The 19,853-nt window shown below is 36.0% G+C and overlaps 2 protein-coding genes across 2 annotated transcripts in view; one reads left to right on the top strand and one right to left on the bottom strand.

Moving 5' to 3' along the window:
* Positions 1–1,040: 1,040 nt before the first annotated feature.
* On the bottom strand, positions 1,041–12,741 carry LOC141440070 (uncharacterized). The gene is made up of 2 exons (XM_074104552.1): positions 10,960–12,741; positions 1,041–9,963 (listed from the first exon to the last, which is right to left on the bottom strand). The coding sequence occupies exons 1-2, from the start codon at positions 12,481–12,483 to the stop codon at positions 9,838–9,840; spliced, it is 1,650 nt and encodes a 549-aa protein (XP_073960653.1). The 5' UTR covers positions 12,484–12,741; the 3' UTR covers positions 1,041–9,837.
* Positions 12,742–13,176: 435 nt separating this feature from the next.
* The window catches only part of LOC141440008 (poly(A) RNA polymerase gld-2 homolog A-like), a 25,542-nt gene continuing 18,865 nt past the window's right edge, over positions 13,177–19,853 (top strand). Inside the window, 3 exon segments of the mRNA XM_074104465.1 lie at positions 13,177–13,538; positions 13,607–13,859; positions 18,610–18,855. Coding sequence (XP_073960566.1) covers positions 13,616–13,859; positions 18,610–18,855 — 490 coding nt within the window. The 5' untranslated portion in view covers positions 13,177–13,538; positions 13,607–13,615.

Raw genomic sequence — 19,853 nt, 5'->3', positions numbered from 1 at the left:
ATTTACCTATCTCTATTATCATTCCGAGTTTGAGGTTTGTATGTTTAAATATTTCACAAAAAAAAATATGAAAGAAGTGTCGGACAAACTAATCGGCGTATCTGGCGACCAAAGAGCAGCCTTTTTCTTCGCCCAAAGACTGAGCCTTGCAGTGCAACGAGGCAACGCCGCTAGCGTCTTAGGCACAATGCCCCGCGCTGCGCTGCCTTTGGAAGAGGAAGCCCGTTTTAGTTAATTTTATGTGTTTTTTATTTTTATGTAAAAATTCATTGTTTAAATAAATAGAATCATATACAGAAACTACAATTGCTTTGCTTTTATAGGGACTGTCTGTCTATCACGGTTCTAGAGATAGGCTCATGCGGTTCATGACACGGCTGTAGTGTGACAGACAGGCGGACGGATAGCGTAGCGACATTGCAAGGGTTCCGTTTGTCACCATCCGGTTATGGAATCTTTAAAAGTCATCTGGGCTAGGGAAGAAACTGAACCTAGGGCCCAGTTTATCGAAGCATATTAGTCTAATAATATTAGTGTTTTGTCTCATTTTCTCATACAATTTATGAGGCAAAACACTAATATTACCTATTAGACTAATATGCTTTTCACACCTCTCCTTCAGAAAAGTAACTTTTCCTCCCTGACGAGAGGGAGCAAAGTGCAACTTTTCTGTTCAAGGCTTTTCTAAGTGTTTTATTGCAAATGCCATTTTTTGAAGTTGATAATTGTAAAGCCTCGCCATTTTCTATGCTGATTGTTCTTTAATAATAGTTAAAATATTTTTTTTTCAAGTTTCTTAATGCTCGGTGTGAAAAGTTGTATAAGCCACTCGGGAGCAAAATTATTCATCTTGGGCGTAAACAAATACCATTACGCTCAGGATTCTACTTGAATGGAACGCCGGGACCTAAAGCTTCGTACATTCTGGATTCAATGTACGCCCTCGCCGTAAATACACCATTTTGCCCCCTTGTGACACAAATAACTATTGAGAAACAGGGCCCAGGCCATCAATATTGGACATCAGAATAGCTAAAACGTACAGTGAAAATAACTCTTTATTTATACATTATTTCCATTTATGCGAAGCTGAAGTATAAAATCACGCACTACGTCCAAGCATTCACTTACAATTTCTTACAATAACTTCAAACTACCATGACACCAGCACCCTTAATACCAAAGAATCAAAGATCATTTTCCATTGACGCAACTGTCATCGTAATTTGAAACGTAAAATATTATAACTTTATATTAATAAATAAAATCGCTTGCAACATTGTTAATGAAATACTTATGTTTAATATTTGCATCTTGTATTAGCTAAGAAAATAAAATAGTGTACATTTATATTGTATCTATAGTCAGCAGCAGAAGTAAGTAGATGGGCGGTTGTGGTACTTGTGGTGCTCAAAATGATCTAAACACTCTTTTATTACTAGAGAGCGGATTTGAAGTAGCGATTACAAGTCTAATATGGATAAGACTAGTACAAGTATTTATTTTTATAAAAAAGGTACGTAATAAATAGGATATAAAACTCCTGTAATTAGAATGAAATATTTTTCTTTACATATAATTTGTTGCAAGAATAACATTTATTGAATTTAATTATCTATAAGATTGCAATGCGGTAAGTAAGTAATAATAAGATAACTGTAAGACCAATAAACAATATAATATCTAATAAATAAATCTATCTATCTATATCTAACCAATCGCACTAGTCATATCCATATTAAACTTGTAATCGCTACTTCGAATCCGCTCTCTACTTATTACCTTGGCAGTAGAGTCGTGCGTATATTATTTCGAGAACCGTGACCCCTCATCATAGGACTTATAACAGGCTACATAAAAAAACCGCTCATTCACTTCTGCTGCTGACTGTACATCTCACATCATCGCTAGTTCCTTAAAAAGCTCGTATCTCAAAAAGGATAATCTGAGTTTTCCTGAATCTGCTCTAAATTTCACATATTGCTTTGAAAAACTAGCTTTTTCAAAGTAGTGACGGTAACATAAGATAAGGAATGACATAAAAGGCTTTTATCCTCTTCGATATCCTCTTCAAATCTAGGCTTTACACTCATAAACGTAGGGTACAAAATTAATATCTCAATAGCAACAAAGACATAGAATTACTTTACTATTTAAAAAAGTGCTTCAATATTCCTATTCTTCAGATCACATAAATGTTAATGACAAATCAAGCAATAAAATTGGTATAGGTACGGTTAGCACATGCTATTCCACGTTAATCTATTTCATTGCCATAATCTAGGAAGAAAGGGACATACTAATTATACATACACAAACCAAACAGTGGTGGAGCGGAATAGAGAGAGTCGGCACTATTTTCTGCTGTTTAATTTTTAACGTCATTTAGGGTCTCCCCAAATATTTCGACGCGGAATCGGTTTTAGCCGATCAAAAAAACTCTTTATGTCCACGGAATAAGAGCGAAAAGGACGTTCGGCTCGACTGACGCGAAACGGCGTTTACCGACAGTAAGACGTCTTTTTCGCTCCTAATGCGTGGACATAAATCGTTTCTTGTCCTCTTTCCCAGCTGTACCATTGATTAGAACTATTAATGGTATTACTGGGAACTTTTGTCCCACTAGTACCATTAGTTGCTATTAGTTGCTATTGTTACTAACACAATATGAACGGATTGTTTGAAATAAATTATTATTATTATTAGTGGTACTACTGGTTTTTTTTTTAATTTTCTTCCCAGTAGTACCATCATCTACTGCAGTAAGCATTGCAATTATTATTTACAGATTTAATTTATCCGGACCTATTTCCATTAGGTAAGTAAGTAAACCCGGTTGCAACACTTGTTATCTTGTACAATGGTACTATTGGGACAAAATTTATCAGTAGCACTATTAATGGTAATAATCAATGGTACAGCTGGGAAGCTGGGAAAGAGGGATTTTTTGGTCTGCTAAAGCCGATTCTGCGTCGATAGAATATGGGGTGACCCTTAGGGGATGCGACTAATATCGTGGGAGATTCTCTACGAATAATAATTTCTTGAGAAAGATAAATTATTATTCGTAGGAGTTTCTTTTCACCACAGAGACGCGAAGCTATGAATTTACAAGCTATCATCACCGACGGCAAAAGTTGTGCTGCCTTGGCCTCGCCTTTCAAGGAGAGGATCGTGGGTTCGAGCCCAGACTCACACCTCTGAATTTTTCTGAATTCATGTGAGAAATTACATTTAAAATTCACCATGAGCTTTACGCTAAATTAAAACTTCGTAGAAAGAAATTTAATGATGTGCGAAGTTCCCAACCCGCACTGGGCAAGCGTGGGAACTGCGGTCTGAGAGGAGGGTTGTGATGGTGATGATGACGATCATTGACTGCGATGTACGAACTCGTACGATACCTATTGTACCGTTGAAATAGATCTTAATCGCTCCACTTCCACACCACCCAGGGTACGGCTCGAGTGCTGTTAATTTTCATAATTTTTGATAAAACAGTTCTAAAACTCAGATATTACAATAACATTAACATAATAAAATAAATTGGTCAGGGTACTCATAATAAACACTTTTTTTTAAGATATGAGCGATTTTTAAATGCAATGTATAACGGCATTTTTGTAAAAAAAACAAGTTGTTATAATTAGTAGGTAGGTAATTCTGGCAAGTGCTACAATTTTACATGATAGTTTAGTTTCTCATATAAAAAAGTGACAATTATGTAGAATTGTAGGACTTTTAACTTTTATTGAATAGAGGCCAGGTGAAGTTTTGAGAATTGGTCAACATTGAGGTCTCTTTAACTTATTTATTAATTATTAAAACTATACAACTGATACTTTTGGGACTCGGCTTCGATAGCAATTATACGTTTTGGAGCATTACAATTAAACCCCGTTATCTAACGCTCATTTTGGGGGCAAGCTAAAATAGTGATGTTGCTTCACATAATTAGTTGATTCAGATTTACTTATAAAGAGTTATTTGTTAAGTAGTATTTTTTCTTTAAAATCATAAAACCTTTTTCATGTTTTCTAATTTTTTTTTAATCTATACCTAGGTTCTTTGACATCAATTATTTCTTTTGTCAATCATTCATAGTATTTGCAAAATGGATTTTTACAAGCAGGCGACGAAGTTTGACTTCATATAATTTGGAAAAAATATTATTAATTTACTATAAAAAAATACAATAATAAATAAATAAAATCTAATTATTTTGAAAAATCGCAGTTGCATGCCTCTGTTAAGTATAAATCAGATCTTTTGATATGTTAGTGAGCGAGTAGGTAAATCAACGTAATTTTTTATCGATTTAGATTATCGAAACTGCCCCATCACTTGCCCCCAAACTGAGCGTTAGATACCGGGGTTTAATTACAACAGACTACAAATGTAGTGTGTAATTGTTGTCCATCGTATTTTATTGGAAGATTTTGTATTTATCAATTTTATCATGCTCGCTATTAATTTCAGTACCCATCGTACAGCCGTACATTTTTCATTTTGACTTGACACTAAATAATAAAGTTTCGTAATAATAGATATGACAATGTCACTCATTTAATACATTAACTGATTGACACTTCGGATGCCGTCGTATACTGATTGAAATCAGACTTTTCCCGATGGAAAACCATTACGGCACTACATCTTTATACAAGATGGGCCCTGTAACAGGAGCAAAAAATTAAACCACAGCTTCCACTCTTCATCTTGAGCTAATTTAGTTGTACAACTTTTGAAAATAACTTGTATTACTTATGCTTTTTATTTTAGTTGAAAGTTTAACCGTCATTTTGTTACGTGACAGGCGATGTCATTTAAGCTATTGGATGCCGTACATTGAAAATACCATTTAATTTGTTTGGAATAAACATAATGATAAAATAACTTAATTTTTGAAAGTTGCAGAACTAAAGTAGTTCCATTTGGGTAATTTTTTGCTCCTGTTACAGGGCCCACCCGGTCAGATAGCCGACTTTTTACTTGATTCTTGACAGGCACAATATCGCTAGATGGCGTTAGTGTCGTAAGATCATCGTATAAGGCGGCTCGCGAGATGCAATTGCACCATTAGTATAACCGCATAGCTTTTTGAACCCTGTGTGATGATGAGGACAGTGCAAATTAGTCATAACTAAAATTATTTCAAAGAAACCAACGCGACCATACATTTTCAAAAATATATCTAGTTCAAATAACCGCGGATCACTGAAAACTGGCATTTTCCAAACATAACAGCAGCATTACAAAATAAATTACAAGTCAAGATTATAATTGGTTTTATGCTCTTAATCCCGAGTGGGTAACATTGAACAGATTAGAAATTAATATTACCTAATTCAATTCATGCTCAAAACAAAAAGATAAGGTTAATAAATTAGGAAAGTAATTAAAAGTAAGGTTTACATTACGGATATTGACGATTAAAATGTAAAAAAAAATGTTTAACCATTTTCTGACATTGCTTTGCTTTGCGGAAAGTATGACTTGTAATTGATTTTGCAACTGGGTTTGTACGTTCATTCAATTGAAATTAGTGCAAACAAGCGTGAATAGTAAATAATTGTGAATTTGTGATAGATTACAGTACAATCAAGGGCACATGTTTATGAAACTTTGAGTATCCACTCAACCTTAAGGTTAAGATTAACCTTATTATCGCAATAAGGTCTAAGTATATACATATTATATTGTCGAGATTTTGTGGTTTATATTGTAAATATTTAAAACTAATCAAATCAAATCTTTTAAATTCCTGCTGGTGCAAAACACAAAAACAATTTGTCTGATATCCGGCAACCTGTATGTAGCTTTTTGTTTAACCTCCAGAGTCCTCGCGTACTTTATAAGGACCAATTAACACTAAGAATAACGGCCGAAATTTTTAAATAATATCCATAATAACAAAGCAGGTCAACCACGTCTAAAGTTACTTAACGTCTAACAGTGATGTTACTAAATTAAGCAAAGTAAAATCATTTTTCCAGTGCTGTATTAGTTTTTGTTTCGTATAATTGAAACTGGAATCTTTACCTATCGAGGAACCCTTTCACAATCAATGACATAGTGGCTTTCTAGACAAGTTGAGACATGTCATTTATATCATTTGTTATAAAAAGGTTTTACAGTGCCTAACGATTAAAATGACTGTACAAGGAACAAATAACACAAGCTTCGTCTACTTTATGTAGGCTAAGAATAGAATTTCTATAAACCGATTGACGACTGTTAAATTAGTAAAGCTCTTGGACAGTTATAATTAATTATACACACATACGCATACAAACAATATAATTATGTATGTAAAAGATCCCACGGGATCGCGATAAACGAATTCTTCGCAGATAGAGTCGCGGGCAATAGCTAGTATCATAATGCGATACAGCTTACTTTTAAAATAAACAATCTCCTACAGAACAGCTTCATCAGTCAGATGTACTGACCTCTCTGAAGTGTCACCATGAGTTATTCCGACAAATAGATATCGTCACTACTTTGAAAAAATCTCGTATCTCAAAGTTGATAATTTTTCTGAGTGGACCTTATGAACATTACGTCAAGGTTCAATTTTGTTGATATATTGATTTTAGATACGAGATTTTTTCAAAGTAGTGACGATATAGCGCCAGTAGGTGTCCATAATTTATTTCAACTTTTACACTATAATGTGCAGTACACTTAGGCGGCATTTCCAGCAAAGTTTTGCGAGGAATGTTTTTTTCATGAGCCAATAGAAAAGCTTCATTTACCTATCCTCGCACTGCATCTCTGGTGGAAACAGCAGAGCGGAGCGAAGCGAGGTAAATCACACGTTTCTATTGGTTCATGAAAAACACGTTCCTCGCACGTCTCTGGTAGAAACGGAGCCTTAAACTAGTATAATAATGTCGTTCGGAACTCTCGAAACAGAAGATCGGATTTATTTTTCTTTCTGATTCGAATCCTCGGGAAAACGAAGAAAACCGACGAGTCCCGAGACATCATTATAGTTATACTGTATCCTCGTGGGCCCTCGCGTATGTTGCATTGCGTTATGCGTTGCGTGGGTTATGAAGGACCAATTAACACTAAGAATAACGGCATGTACTTTATAAAGTACATATTGTTAATTGAATAATGAATGAATAATAAAATTAAGTACTACGTCTGTTAAAAAGTCAGGGCCCAGGAGGTTATACTTCCATGCTAAACTTAAAAACAACTTATTAAAAATATTATTCTTAGTCGTTCTTACTGAGTTTAACTTTAAATAGCTTAACAGTCGTCACTGGTCTTGCAATAGCCTAATACGATAATTATTTCCGAATCACTACCTATTCTTAATAAATTATTGAAAATATCACCCTTCCGCGCGTATACGTTCGTATACGCTCGCAAAATACATTAAATTACAGGCTGTATCTCGTTCAATCACTATTCGTTTTATAATATGTCTAATCCACTAGGTATAATAGACAGCTGAGCAGTAGATTAAAAAAAGGTTGCACAGCTAGACCTATCGGGCCTTAGAACTTTTGCATCAAGAAAAAGTAAATAAATGGTGATTATTCGAGCATTTCAACCGCCTCGTTTTTTTTTGTCACATTTTTTACGAATTAGCTGTAGATTTCTGTATTGTATTTCTATTTCTACCGACAACTAAAAAACTGTATCAGAATATTCGACCATTTTTACAGTGTCCAGAAAAATGAGACGTTTGAAACGCTCGAATAATTGCCCTGATAACAGATTTAGACAATCCATATGCAGCGCCGACATTTATTAGAGATACCTACTAAGGATGATATACCCAGGACCGGCCATCTCGGCGCCCGGGCGAGTCATGCCTTTGGCACCCTTTTAGATAATTTATTGAATCACATTTCCCTTTTAGATACAGCAAGCGTCAAAATGACAGATCGTGTTTGTAAGACATAGAATACCTACTCATAACTTACTCCTACCAAATAAGTCTAGACAAGTTAAAGTCTGAGTCTATACTTCGTTTATTTTTTAGCATTAGAAAGAAGTTAAGTAATCTTGAAGTGTCTTTTTATTGAAATATGGAACAATTAGCAAGGGCATATAATCATTTACATGCTTTTGGTATTATAAGTACCAGTTACTTTTTTTTCATGTTTTTCAATAAGAAGACTCGTCAAGATTATTTACCTTTTTAGGGTACCGGAGCCAAAATGACAAAAACGGAACCCTTATAGTTTCGCCATGTCTGTCTGTCTTATTTTTAGTGTGCCTCCCATAGACGTAAAGTGGGGGTGTTTTTTTTTTCTCATCCAACCTTGTAGTGTGGGGTGTATATAAGTGCAAATTTTCATTAAAATCGAACATCCCACCCCCCTCTAAGTTAAGGCTAAGTTTGCTTGAGAATTACTAGTAGTTTAAGAGTAAATAGCAGCCTAAGGTATACAATATACCTAAACTTGGAAGATTCCGTATGAAATACGAAATCCTTAGAAAAATATTACTTATTTTTTTCGTGATGGCTACAGAACCTTATTTTGGGCGTGTCCGACACGCTCTTGGCCGGTTTTTTCTAATGCTAAAAAAACGAAGTATAGCTTTCCTTCAGATTGATAAATATCCAGGAGTCACTTTCCCTATCACAATTATGCTGCATTTTTCTATGCAGAGTATCCATGTCTTCCTCTATTGATGTTCTGAACCCAAGGCAGAGGCGATTTATCAACGATGAGTACTGTAATAATCAGTATTTTCGTAACTAGGTCACATTCCTCACAGGGTCTAACGGTGCGTTTTAATTGATTTTTTGCTACATTGTCTAAAGCCGACTTTAGATTTAAGCAAGAAAAATCGTGCAAGTTGCAATACATTGCGGCGCTCGATTGACCACTACAAACTCGTTGGCTTTACGGCCTCGCATTAATTAATTAATTAATTTAATGGTTAAAAAGATTTTCGTTCACCTAGGGATCAAAGGACATAGCATCCGTCAATTAAAAACATTCGTAGACGCTGTAGGTACAGCTGTGGGCAATTTATAAATATGTATAGTATTGTATCATCTTTGTATCAATGCTGGTTTTAAATTCAAAAGTAAAACTTCCTCAGCCAACCATTTTATTCACTACCAGCAGTACTTATTCGTTTTTCTGACAATTCTTTAGATCTACGGCTTTAATCGACTTTTGTAAACGATACAAAAACATGTTCACAATGAAAAAGTTTAAGGAAAAAACTTTCGCTCCGGGCTTTAAAAGTATCAGGGTCGGAGCTTGAGGTGAACGAACGGCGGCAGTGCATTGGAAGTCAGGATGTAAAAAATCTAAGTGGTCATTACTGGTCATTACTTCCAACTTTGGGGTAGTTACTATATGTATTATTGTTTTATTTTTTATTTATTATTAATAAATACAGTCAAGCTTAAAAGTAGTTGCATCCCTCAGAACTTTGTAACTATTTTAAAACATTTCAAACTGTCCCAGCATTGTTTGCTGCGACAAAGTTCTAAATGTTTCAGCTAGGTACCGACTTCGAGCTTGACTGTATCTTATAGCTCCAAACACTCTACTCTCATTTCAACATGTCCATTGAAAGACTAGGTGACCGAGATAGTGATAGTCAAGCTTTTTTAGCGCGATTATATTTTGCCAATTAAAAAAAAACAAGAATTTTATGGCGCATGGCCGTTTCAACTAATTACCAAAAATAACAACTTGATAAATAAAATATCTACAATTCTGTCACAGTAAACCAATAGCCACTAGGCCAGTACAGTAGAAACAGCAACACATTCCCTAATTACCTTATTCTACTGCTCAGCTTTAACTGTGGCATGACAAGCAACATTTTCCTTATAGAATGCTACCGTTACGACACCAATTCGTCTAAGGCCTTGTCTCTGTTGAACTCGTGCTTCGCAAGCGCAGCGGAGACCTTCCTTTCCGAAAAGCCGAGGTCCATCAGGTCGCCCAGGATGAGAAGACCCTCGATCACCTGGAAGTTTGGAATACAGGTTCACAGTTATTTTAAGTTGGTGTTTCCCACTTTCCTCAGAATAATGCAAGCATGCTAATTAGGGTTTTTTTGACAGGCGAAATCTCGAGGGGTTAGTATTGTGAGGTCATTCAGTTATTTAACCAATCACAAATGTGACACAAAAGTCACAGTTGTCAAACAGGGTCTCAATACTAGTTCAAATCATGGCTATGTTACTCGTCATGCCCAGCGATGCATGCTATGTTACCAGCCTCTCATTCAGGTTATCAATGGAATAAATATTCCGAAATTGCTTCTCTGTAACTCTGTAAATTTAGTTTCTAGTCAATAAACTGAGGAAAAACAAGTTGTTATTTGATAAGGAAATGCTTTAGTGGTTTAACCTTTTCACCGCTATAGGCTGACTAAAATAAAAACTAACTAAAGTTAATACAAAATGCTTCATTAATGGACTTCTTCTTTAATCTGATAGTAGAAAACCTGTTGTACCTAATCTAAGCTAATTAAATTATCATTAGCAATAGCAAGACCGCTACCTATATTGATTGATTTAAGTATACTCTTGGTATGTTAAACAGGCAACATAAATTCTCTGTTCACAAAACACTTCACTCTTGACTTGAGTAATTTCTAGGTCAATTATATCATGACTTAAAAATAATCATAATCATTGATAAAATAATGCACAAAATGCACTGGAACAGACAAAATAGAAATCGTTATGATGTTCATATCTATAGACATCACTGTATACATGCCAACATGTTAACAGGTTCATTCACAGTCCCAAAGCAAAATTCCAGCCTTCTTTTGACAAGTCCCGATAGTAATAATGACATTAAATGCTCATAACGTTTTGTATCAAGATATGTCATTGCCATAAGGTACATGTGCCAAATTGGCATGCTTGTTAAACCGCCCATGAGGCACATGTGCCTCATCGGACTGTGAATCTTAATGTGATCTTAATAGTAAAATAAAATAAAGTCTCACCTTTTTATCATTATCACCTACAAGTGTACATACTCTAGCTACCCTGTCAAGCGGGAATCCCATGCCGTGTATCTTCTGACACATATCCTGGAGCTTTGGAGTAAGCTTCTCATATGGATTTGGCATTTGCTCCTGTTTCCTTCTACTCCTCCTCTCTGTCTTCTTTACACTATTTGAAGTACTTGCTGCATTTGGAATGTTGCTTGGTGCCGGACTAGCATTGTAAGACCTTTCATTGGCCCTGAGCTGAGCAGACACAAGTTCTTCATTCAATTCTTTTACTATATCAGGCACGCTTCGCGATCGAGACTTGGTTACGTTCTGGGAGCTAGATGAAGTATTATCAATGATATTGTTCTGCTCATGTACAGGGTTGTCCATAGGAGGCACTGGTACAGGCATTTGTGGATACTGAAAGTAATATGGGTGAGGTATGTACGTGGGCTCATTTTGTGTCTGATTCATATCAGTGTTCATTGGCATTTGATTATTGTAGTATGTTGGATCTATAGGGTATGGATTTGCAGGAACATAATATTGATAATTTGGCATGTACATGTTAATGTTTTCTATTGGCATTTGGCTATCACAGGCATTGTCGGTAGGTATGTAGTACCCATTTGAGACAGGGTAGTGCTGTGGTGCTACGTACATTACTCCTGGGCCTTGCATTGGCTGCTCAGTGTAAGCATTAGGCAAATAAGCCATCCCTTCTATCTGCACCTGTGAGGCACAGCTGGGTACTGGAACATAGGTCTGTTCAGGCACATACTGCTGTGGACAACTACTTTGAGACTCCCTTTGACTCTGTAGTATCTGGGCCAACAATTCCATATCATTTATTGTCTTTAATTCCACATTATCAAATGGGCTAGAAGTATCATGTTCAAAGTCTTTGAATGTAAGTGTTTCAACATTGTGATTGTATTGTGGAATTTTAGCAAGCTTGGCATTGTTTTTTAACTCCTGCAGAGGATCTGGATCATCAAGTAAACTGTTCTGAGGATAGTTAGATAGTATCTGTATGGGTTGTAGTATATTCTGCTCTGGTTCAGGGTTGCTGCAAGTGGGATAAGAGACCTCAGGGGTAGGCAACTCTTCAGGTTCCGGAACTTCTTCCAATGTGGGTGTTACATCACAGTTTTTGTCTGCTTTCTCATCTGGTGATATTGCACTAATCTCATCTGTACTCGGGTAAGATACTTCGGATACGCTAAGCTGTTTTAGCCTCTCCTCCGCCTCGGCAGTCGCGATGGCATCTAATTTCTTCTGCTTAGCTTCCTCTAGTAACTGTAATCGATGTCTGCGCTCGTTTTTCTTTGTCTCTTTGGCGCTCCGCAGCTCTTTGAGCTTGGACAACACGTTTTTCTCGAATGTAGAGCAGTATTTGACGTTGTCGACCACATTCTGCGCTCGCTGTGGGCATTCGTGAACGCTGTAGGGTAGGTCTATTCGAGGCGGTCGTTTGTATTTCTCAGAAATCTTCACGGGAACTCCGTCCATAAAATTCCCAAAATGTGACATAGCAGAATATCTCCACAGAGATATAGATTATAATCAAACAATGAGACGACAAAGTTTGTTTCTAGTCACTCTAAACATCACATTGTCCTCGCTCAACGTCATCACTTGGTGTTATGATTAGCTTCGCAAAACCAAAGAACACAACACGGAGCCTCTCATGGTTTGCATGTTCACTGTAATAAATTTTAATTAATAAAATTGGATATATTTTCACACAGAATTAAATTTCTACGTACGTGACAACTCTCGTCTTACGAATGTCACTAACGTAACCAAACTGTCAAATGTGACACCAGAGCAATTTCTGAATGTCTTGGAAAAACGTCTCACGATTCGACCAATAATGATTATTGTCATTATTTATCGTAATCGTTGATTAGGTAAAATAGGGAAGTGCATAGTTTTGGCAGGGTGAAACGAAGGTGAAACGTTTCCAACAAACTAGTAAAGAGTTTTTCACTAGTCGAATCATGTGACTGAATTTAATTAATTTAATTTAAATGTTATTTATTTCGTCCAACTCAAAAGTTCTAGGGTGCACTAAAGTCTATTATTAATTTATTTTACTAAAGTTTTGGTTTACTATCATAACTTGACATATCTTAGAACTGGCATGTCTGGCATGAAATGGAACACGGGAATTTGAAGTAAAAAAAAAACTAATCACGTGTACTCTTCACGGAGGCCCGTCAGATGTCGCTAGTAGTGCTTTCTAAAGTCATGGCGGATTTTTTCACAAATTTACAGATTTTTGCCTGATTCGTGGGTAGATTTTATTACCTATCCTAACCGGAGTCGAAATAATAATAGCTCGTCCTAGTTGTACGGTGCATAGCGACACGGGCATCAAAACTAATTCCGACATCGGCCAACATTCGCCATCGACTCCGTGAAGACATTAATTTTGACGGATCTCGAATTTCGGTGGTTCGGTAAATAGATAGAATTATTCAATTTCGACGTAGCACCGTACGTTAATTAATTATAACGGCTAGCATGACGCAATAGGCGTTCGGAGAGTTCGGACGCCATCATATTTTGCGGTCGGAATACAGGTCGGTATGTGGAAGACGGATTTGTAAATCGCCGGTGGTATTTGTAGTAACCTATGAGTCGTGTGCAGTGGGCAGTGATGACCGAGGGCGCGCCGATGCTTTACCACGGGAGCGGCGGATTCGGAGGTCCGGGGCCCGGGTTCGCGGGCGGGGCTCTGGAGCGCGCGCGCCAGTTCCCAGTGCTGGAGCTGCCAGGCCCGGCGCCGCGCCGCACTCCGCGACCGGAACGTCAGTCCAAGGATAACACAGCCTTTGGCTATGACTCCGATGACTCCAGCCTCTCCAGCAATGCCTCTGGCTCCAATAAGAGTGGTGAGAAATGTATGAATTCGTCATATTTTTTATTACATTAGTTTTGAGCATAGTAACAGGGAATGCATGACATTTGGTGTATCCATTTACTCAACTGAAAGCTATTTACTCAATTCAAAGTGCTAATTTAAAATATTTATTCATTCATATGCAACATTATATCTAAAAGATCATTTTCAATGTAAATCAAATGCTCAAATTCATAATCCCACCAGTTTTAATCATTTATAAATCTACCTTCTTTTACTTTTAATATTAGCATGGCCTGTTGCTAGGGAGGGCCAAATTGTAGAACTGATTCCTCAAATATATTTAGAAGTAATCAGTATATAAAGTAAAATTATTAGTATTTAACTATTTATCATCTCGCACCCTCATATCAATTGTGAATCAAGTCAAAATAACGAAACTTTTTAATTTAGATGTTCCAGAAAGTCAATTAAGTCTAAATTAAAATGATACATTATTTTGAAATGATTCGCTGTTGATCTAGGAGTGTTACTATTAGGTATAGCAGCATAGACGTAATGCTAAACAAAACTATCTGATTACAAAATGCAACTGTGCTATATTCTGTGTATTTTGCAAAAGTCCATTGGTACATGCAAACAAGCACTGTACAAAATCTTTTAGACTAGAGCATTATTTCAACACTTAATAGTTATTGTTCTGTGTGCTCTTCTACACTTCTTTGAAACAAATTACTAAATACTTAGCATTTGCATTAAAAAAAAAACATGAGAATCCTTCAAATCCTTTATTTTTGTCTTAAGATGCCACTTGAGTATGGTATTGTTTCACCCAGGTAATCTATTCACCGTGTTATAAATAAATATTTAAGTATGTTATTTAAGTAGGCTGGTTACAAGAGTTGTCAATACTACGTAGATAAAGCCAAATATCTAATTTATGTGACCTTCATACTACATGAGAGATAAATGTTAACATGTGATATCAAAACTATTTCTTCAATTCAATAACAAGTTGGGTACTCAATGAGATGAGAAATGATAGTGAGTTTTACTATTGTATACATATCTTATGGATTAGAGATAATAATAGGGTAAAAAACAAGTCTAGTAATTGGCAATTAATCATTTCTTAAAATCTATGCTAATCAAAAAAAACAAAAATGCTTTATTTCATTCCACACAATCAATGGGTAGGGTGACAAATAGAGAGGCCTCCCAGTAGGCGTTTTGCACCTGTGTTAGGAGTACTTGCTCTTCCTTTAATGGTACAATTGCGTAGAGCTACACTACCCCTTTAAGCTACTTGGAATGTGCAAAGGTCATTTTTGATTCAGATGAAAGTCCATAGTCCGGTTTCCATAGTAAGTCAGCCCTTATACCAAATGGACTCGGGTTTCTTTAGTGAGTAATTCTTATAGTGATAATACTTATGCTGAGTATGAACATCCTACTTGTGACAGTTCTTGACTTATGATTTTTTTAGGGTTCTGGAGCCAAAATCGCAAAAACGGAACCCTTATAGTTTTGCCATGTCTGTCTGTCTGTCCGTCTTTTGCACGGATATATATGTAAGCTATGCCGACAAAATGGTAAAATAAAAAATTTTAAAAATATTTTTTTTAGGGTATCTCCCATAGACGTAAAGTGGGGGTGTTTTTTTTTCTCATCCAACCCTAGTGTAGGGTATCGTTGGATAGGTCTTTTAAAATCTTTATTAAAATTGAGCGTCCCCCCCCCCCCACTCTAAAATCTAAACCGGTGGGTGGAAAAATTTGAAAAAATTCAGGATGGTAGTAAGTATATCAAACTTTCAAGGAAAACTATAACAGCTAAGTTTGCTTGAGAAATATTAGTTGTTTAAGAGTAAATAGCAGCCTAAGGTATAAAATATACCTAAACTTGGAAGATTAGATAAATAGATGAGAGGCCTGTGCCCAGCAGTGGGACGTATATAGGCTAGGATGATGATGATGATGATGATATAAATAGATAGATATACCTACATAAATAATGAGACACTGTACCTCTTGGCCAGTACTACAATTTGTGCCCTTGAAGACTCAATAACACACACAAACACACACACACAGAAACATCAATAAATGAAATAGCAACAATGGAAACAATTATTCACTTTATATGTACCTCTTTTTTATGCATTATTATATAATTCAATTTTTTTATTTTATTGATTTATTTTGATTGATTTGATTTATTTTTAGTTTTCTATAAATTAAAAATTATTAAAAATATTATGTAGAAACCTTTTTGTTTGTAGCTGTTGACACCTGATTATGTTGGTTTTCGATGAAGATTTTATTTTATGCACTAGAGCATAAAAAGCCATGTCACGTCGCCTATGATACATAGATACAGCATAAACGTAAACTTTACTAGCATGAGAAATGAAAAATATATTTAAACATAGTTTTCTATGTTTAAATGGTGAAACAGGACCTTAGGCCCTTAGGGGCTGTTTCACCACCCATTAATTATTGTTAACTGACGGTTAAATATGAGGGTTAGTCTCACTTCGTCTAAAAAGCAACTGGTCTATGTAGCATGTGGTCTAACGTAGCTGGCCTAAGTAGCAAGTGGTCTATAATAAAAATAAAAAAATTATAAAATAAAATACTTTATTTCAGACCAACAAGTCCATATTTTTTTAGTAGAAATGGTCTTACAAAACTAGTGTTAGTCGCATTATTATTATTCTTCATTAAGGCAACTGGTTTAAGTAGCAAGTGGTCTAAAACGCAACTGGAAGCTAGTCTAAAACGCTTTTCGCCTAAAACGCAACTAGTCTAAAAATACAACTCGTCTATAACGCTACTCGTCTAAAATGCAACTGGTCTAAAACGTTTTTAGTCTAAATCTCATCTCGTCAAAAATGCAAGTGGTCTAAACACAAATTAGTCTCACTACCATACATATGAAATCTTTTTGAGTAGGCTTCATTACGACTTCATACTAATAAATTATAAATGCGAAAGTTTGTTTGTTTGTTACAATCACGCGTAAACAGCTGAACGGAATTTGCTAAAATTTTGCACGCAGGTAGGTGGGTGCAAAATTTCAGTGTGTGTGGGCTGTGGGCTAGAATAGGACATAGAATATTTTTATCCCGGTAAAGTGTTTCTGTGGGATAAAATTAAATTAATTTACAACATCAAAAATCAATGGGAGTCAAACTGCAGACCAGCAGAGACCAGCTGCTTTATAGACTACTTGCTACTTAGACCAGCTGCTTTATAGACCACTTGATAATTAGACCAGTTGCCTTATAGACCACTTGCTACCTAGACTAGCTGCTTTATACACCACTTGCTAATTGGACCAGCTTTCTTATAGACCACTTGCTACTTAGACCAGCTGCTTTTTACACCACATGCTACATAGACCAGCTGCTTTTTAGACGAAGTGAGACTAACCCAAATATGATGGATGCCGTCTCTATTTGTTATGTTCGTGATAAATTAAATGAAAATAAAGTATTTAAATAATAAATCTGGTTTATTTAGGACTTGTACGATCGGCTCGCATTTGAAATGTGACAGATAGGACGACAGACCAATAGAAGAAACTATGACTTGAAAGTTTTGAATTGATGGAGGTTTTACATTTCCAACAGTTCGAATAGACAGACACGGCATCACATTTAACACTAATCAATGGGTGGTGAAACAGCCCCTTAGACTTAAAGAACTGTTGGGTCAGTAACCAAATGGTTTGAGGAAGAACAATGCAGTCTCCAATGTCTAAAATAATCCCACCAGAAAAGTTTCGATATTAAAACTTCCGAAAATTGTTGTATGATAAAAGCTTGCTGTTTATACAGTATGGTCCTAAAATAGAACATGCTCTGATTTCTAAGTAGGTAGCATTACCACCTACACAGTATTTACTAAGAAAAACACTGTCCATTCATTTCCATTAAGATCAATACACTGACATGGTAATGAATCAATATGAATGAACACTGATTAAGAACATGGGCAATAGTTTTTAAAATAACATTACTCAATTCTCCTTTTTTGTCACTGAAAGATATTAATTTTATTAAAATCAATGAGTTTAGGAAAAATTCAACTTCACTTTGTTAGTGACTAGCCACTACTAACCAACGATTCGACTGCAGCTGTTATTGTAGTTGTCAAGAATGGTCTCATGGTCATACCTACTCTAGTTATTTTTCGCAAATATGAATCTTATTTATTATAATCAGAGTATACCAATATCTATTCTCGTCTTTTTTTAAAAAGTTTAGAAAAATATCTTCTGTTGTCCTAGATGTAGCCCAAGTACAGATGTGCAAGTTGTAAATCTGTTTGAAATAATATACCTTGTTGAGTTTCTTGCCGGATTCTTTTCAATAAAGGTTTTTCTGAACCAATGGTAGATTTTTTTTGACATTCATAAGTGCTTGTTTTAGCCTAAATTGAATAAAGATATTTTGACTGATTTTGCGGAAAGTTTCCAAAAAGTTAGAAAAGTTCTCAGAAATTGCTGGAAATTTTCACAAGGTTATATACTGCCTTCCAAAGCCAAAAGGCGCTATCTCAAAAAAAAAACCACTTGAGTTATTAATACTATTGAGTAGCTATTAAGACTTTCTGCATCACATGGTATAAAATTAAATAGCTCAAAGGCGATTGTTTTTTGAGATAGCGCCTTTTGGCTTAGGAGGGCAGTATGAAATATTAATCAGGGGGTCATGACCCCCATGATCCCTCTCCCCTGGATCCCCTTTAGCTCCCCGTTTTATCGATTCCAATGGCTTCCTCCAGGTGAGAGCACGTCGAGCGGCGCAGAGCTGAACACGAGCCCGGCGGGGCAGTGCGGGCAGGGCTACGTGGGGCGCGAGTGGCGCGGCCGCGCGCGCCGCGAGCCGCACCGCCCGCGCCGCATCGCGCCCGAACGGTATCTCAACGCGACATACCCCTTCCAGGTCAAGTTTACACCTGACGACTTGCTCAATGGTGAGTCTGTGTACCTAATACACAAAAATAGGCATGCATTGGGTCAATTTCAGGGTAGGCAGCGCTATTTTGTGCAGCAGCACCGCGCGGCCACCCTGAATTGACCCAAAGCACGCCTGTGCACAAGCATACGGGAATTATGTCAGAGATATAGAGGTATAATGTGAGTCTGCATTAAGTGCAAATATCACATAGCCCGCGCTGCTCAATGATCTCGTGCTGACACAGGATGCCGACGTATGTAACCAATATGTTTACCTAAGTTAAGTTACCGTCATTCATTAACATTGTAAGCATTTTGGTTCTATAGTGTTGAGCTTATAATTGTAATTTTATGAATAAATAATTAAAATAAGGGTTTTTGCAAATGCGTAACTAGTGCAAATTATTCGTTATTACATGAAAAAAAAAATAGTTGTGAATCAGACGTTGCTCTGCTCATAAATAGGTGCTTGCCGTTTTCTTCCCATTCCCATTCTCTTGTTTTTTTCATACTACTTTATTCATATTACTAATATCTAGTTTTTTAAGTTGTCTTTTTTTCTAACACTATATGGATTGTTTGAGTCTAAAATAAATTATGTTTATTTTATCTTTAGTATTAAAACAATAATTGTTACAAAAAGTGACGATCTTAGTTTTTCTTGATATCAGTTTTTTTTGGCCTTCTGTATAATAATTGTTATTAAAAAAATATATAAAATACCAAATGTATCTAAGTTTTTTCTTATTTTATTATTCTATATTGTAGAAGCTTTCGTAGCAAAATACGTTTGGAACTCTCATGCAAAATTCGCTATTAGCGGTTAAAACAATGGAAGATTAGTAGCAGTGCGCAAGTCACCCCTTCACAATATGATTACATGATAAAATGACTTAAATTTATACTCAAGTTATCTAAGGACACGAAGGCTTTTCATTTCGTGTTATTTTAAAAGTTTTCCTTCGATAATAATTGCGACGTAAAATACGCGTCGCTAGAACAGCTGTTTTTGCTAGCAATAAATTATGATTAAACACTTGCTAACAATCTTGTGTTAAATGTAAACAAT

Source organism: Choristoneura fumiferana, chromosome 21 (genome assembly GCF_025370935.1).
Source record: "Choristoneura fumiferana chromosome 21, NRCan_CFum_1, whole genome shotgun sequence".
NCBI classification, from domain to species: Eukaryota; Metazoa; Arthropoda; class Insecta; order Lepidoptera; family Tortricidae; genus Choristoneura; species Choristoneura fumiferana.
This window is presented reverse-complemented; position numbering and strand designations above follow the sequence as displayed.

What these genes read in the sequence shown, in the direction of transcription:
- LOC141440070 (XM_074104552.1), bottom strand. Translation starts at nt 12,483, where the DNA reads ATGTCACATTTTGGGAATTTTATGGACGGAGTTCCCGTGAAGATTTCT. An exon ending in TAGGTGATAATGATAAAAAG is followed by an intron (nt 9,964 to 10,959) that starts GTGAGACTTTAT and finishes CCAAACTTCCAG; the next exon opens with GTGATCGAGGGTCTTCTCAT.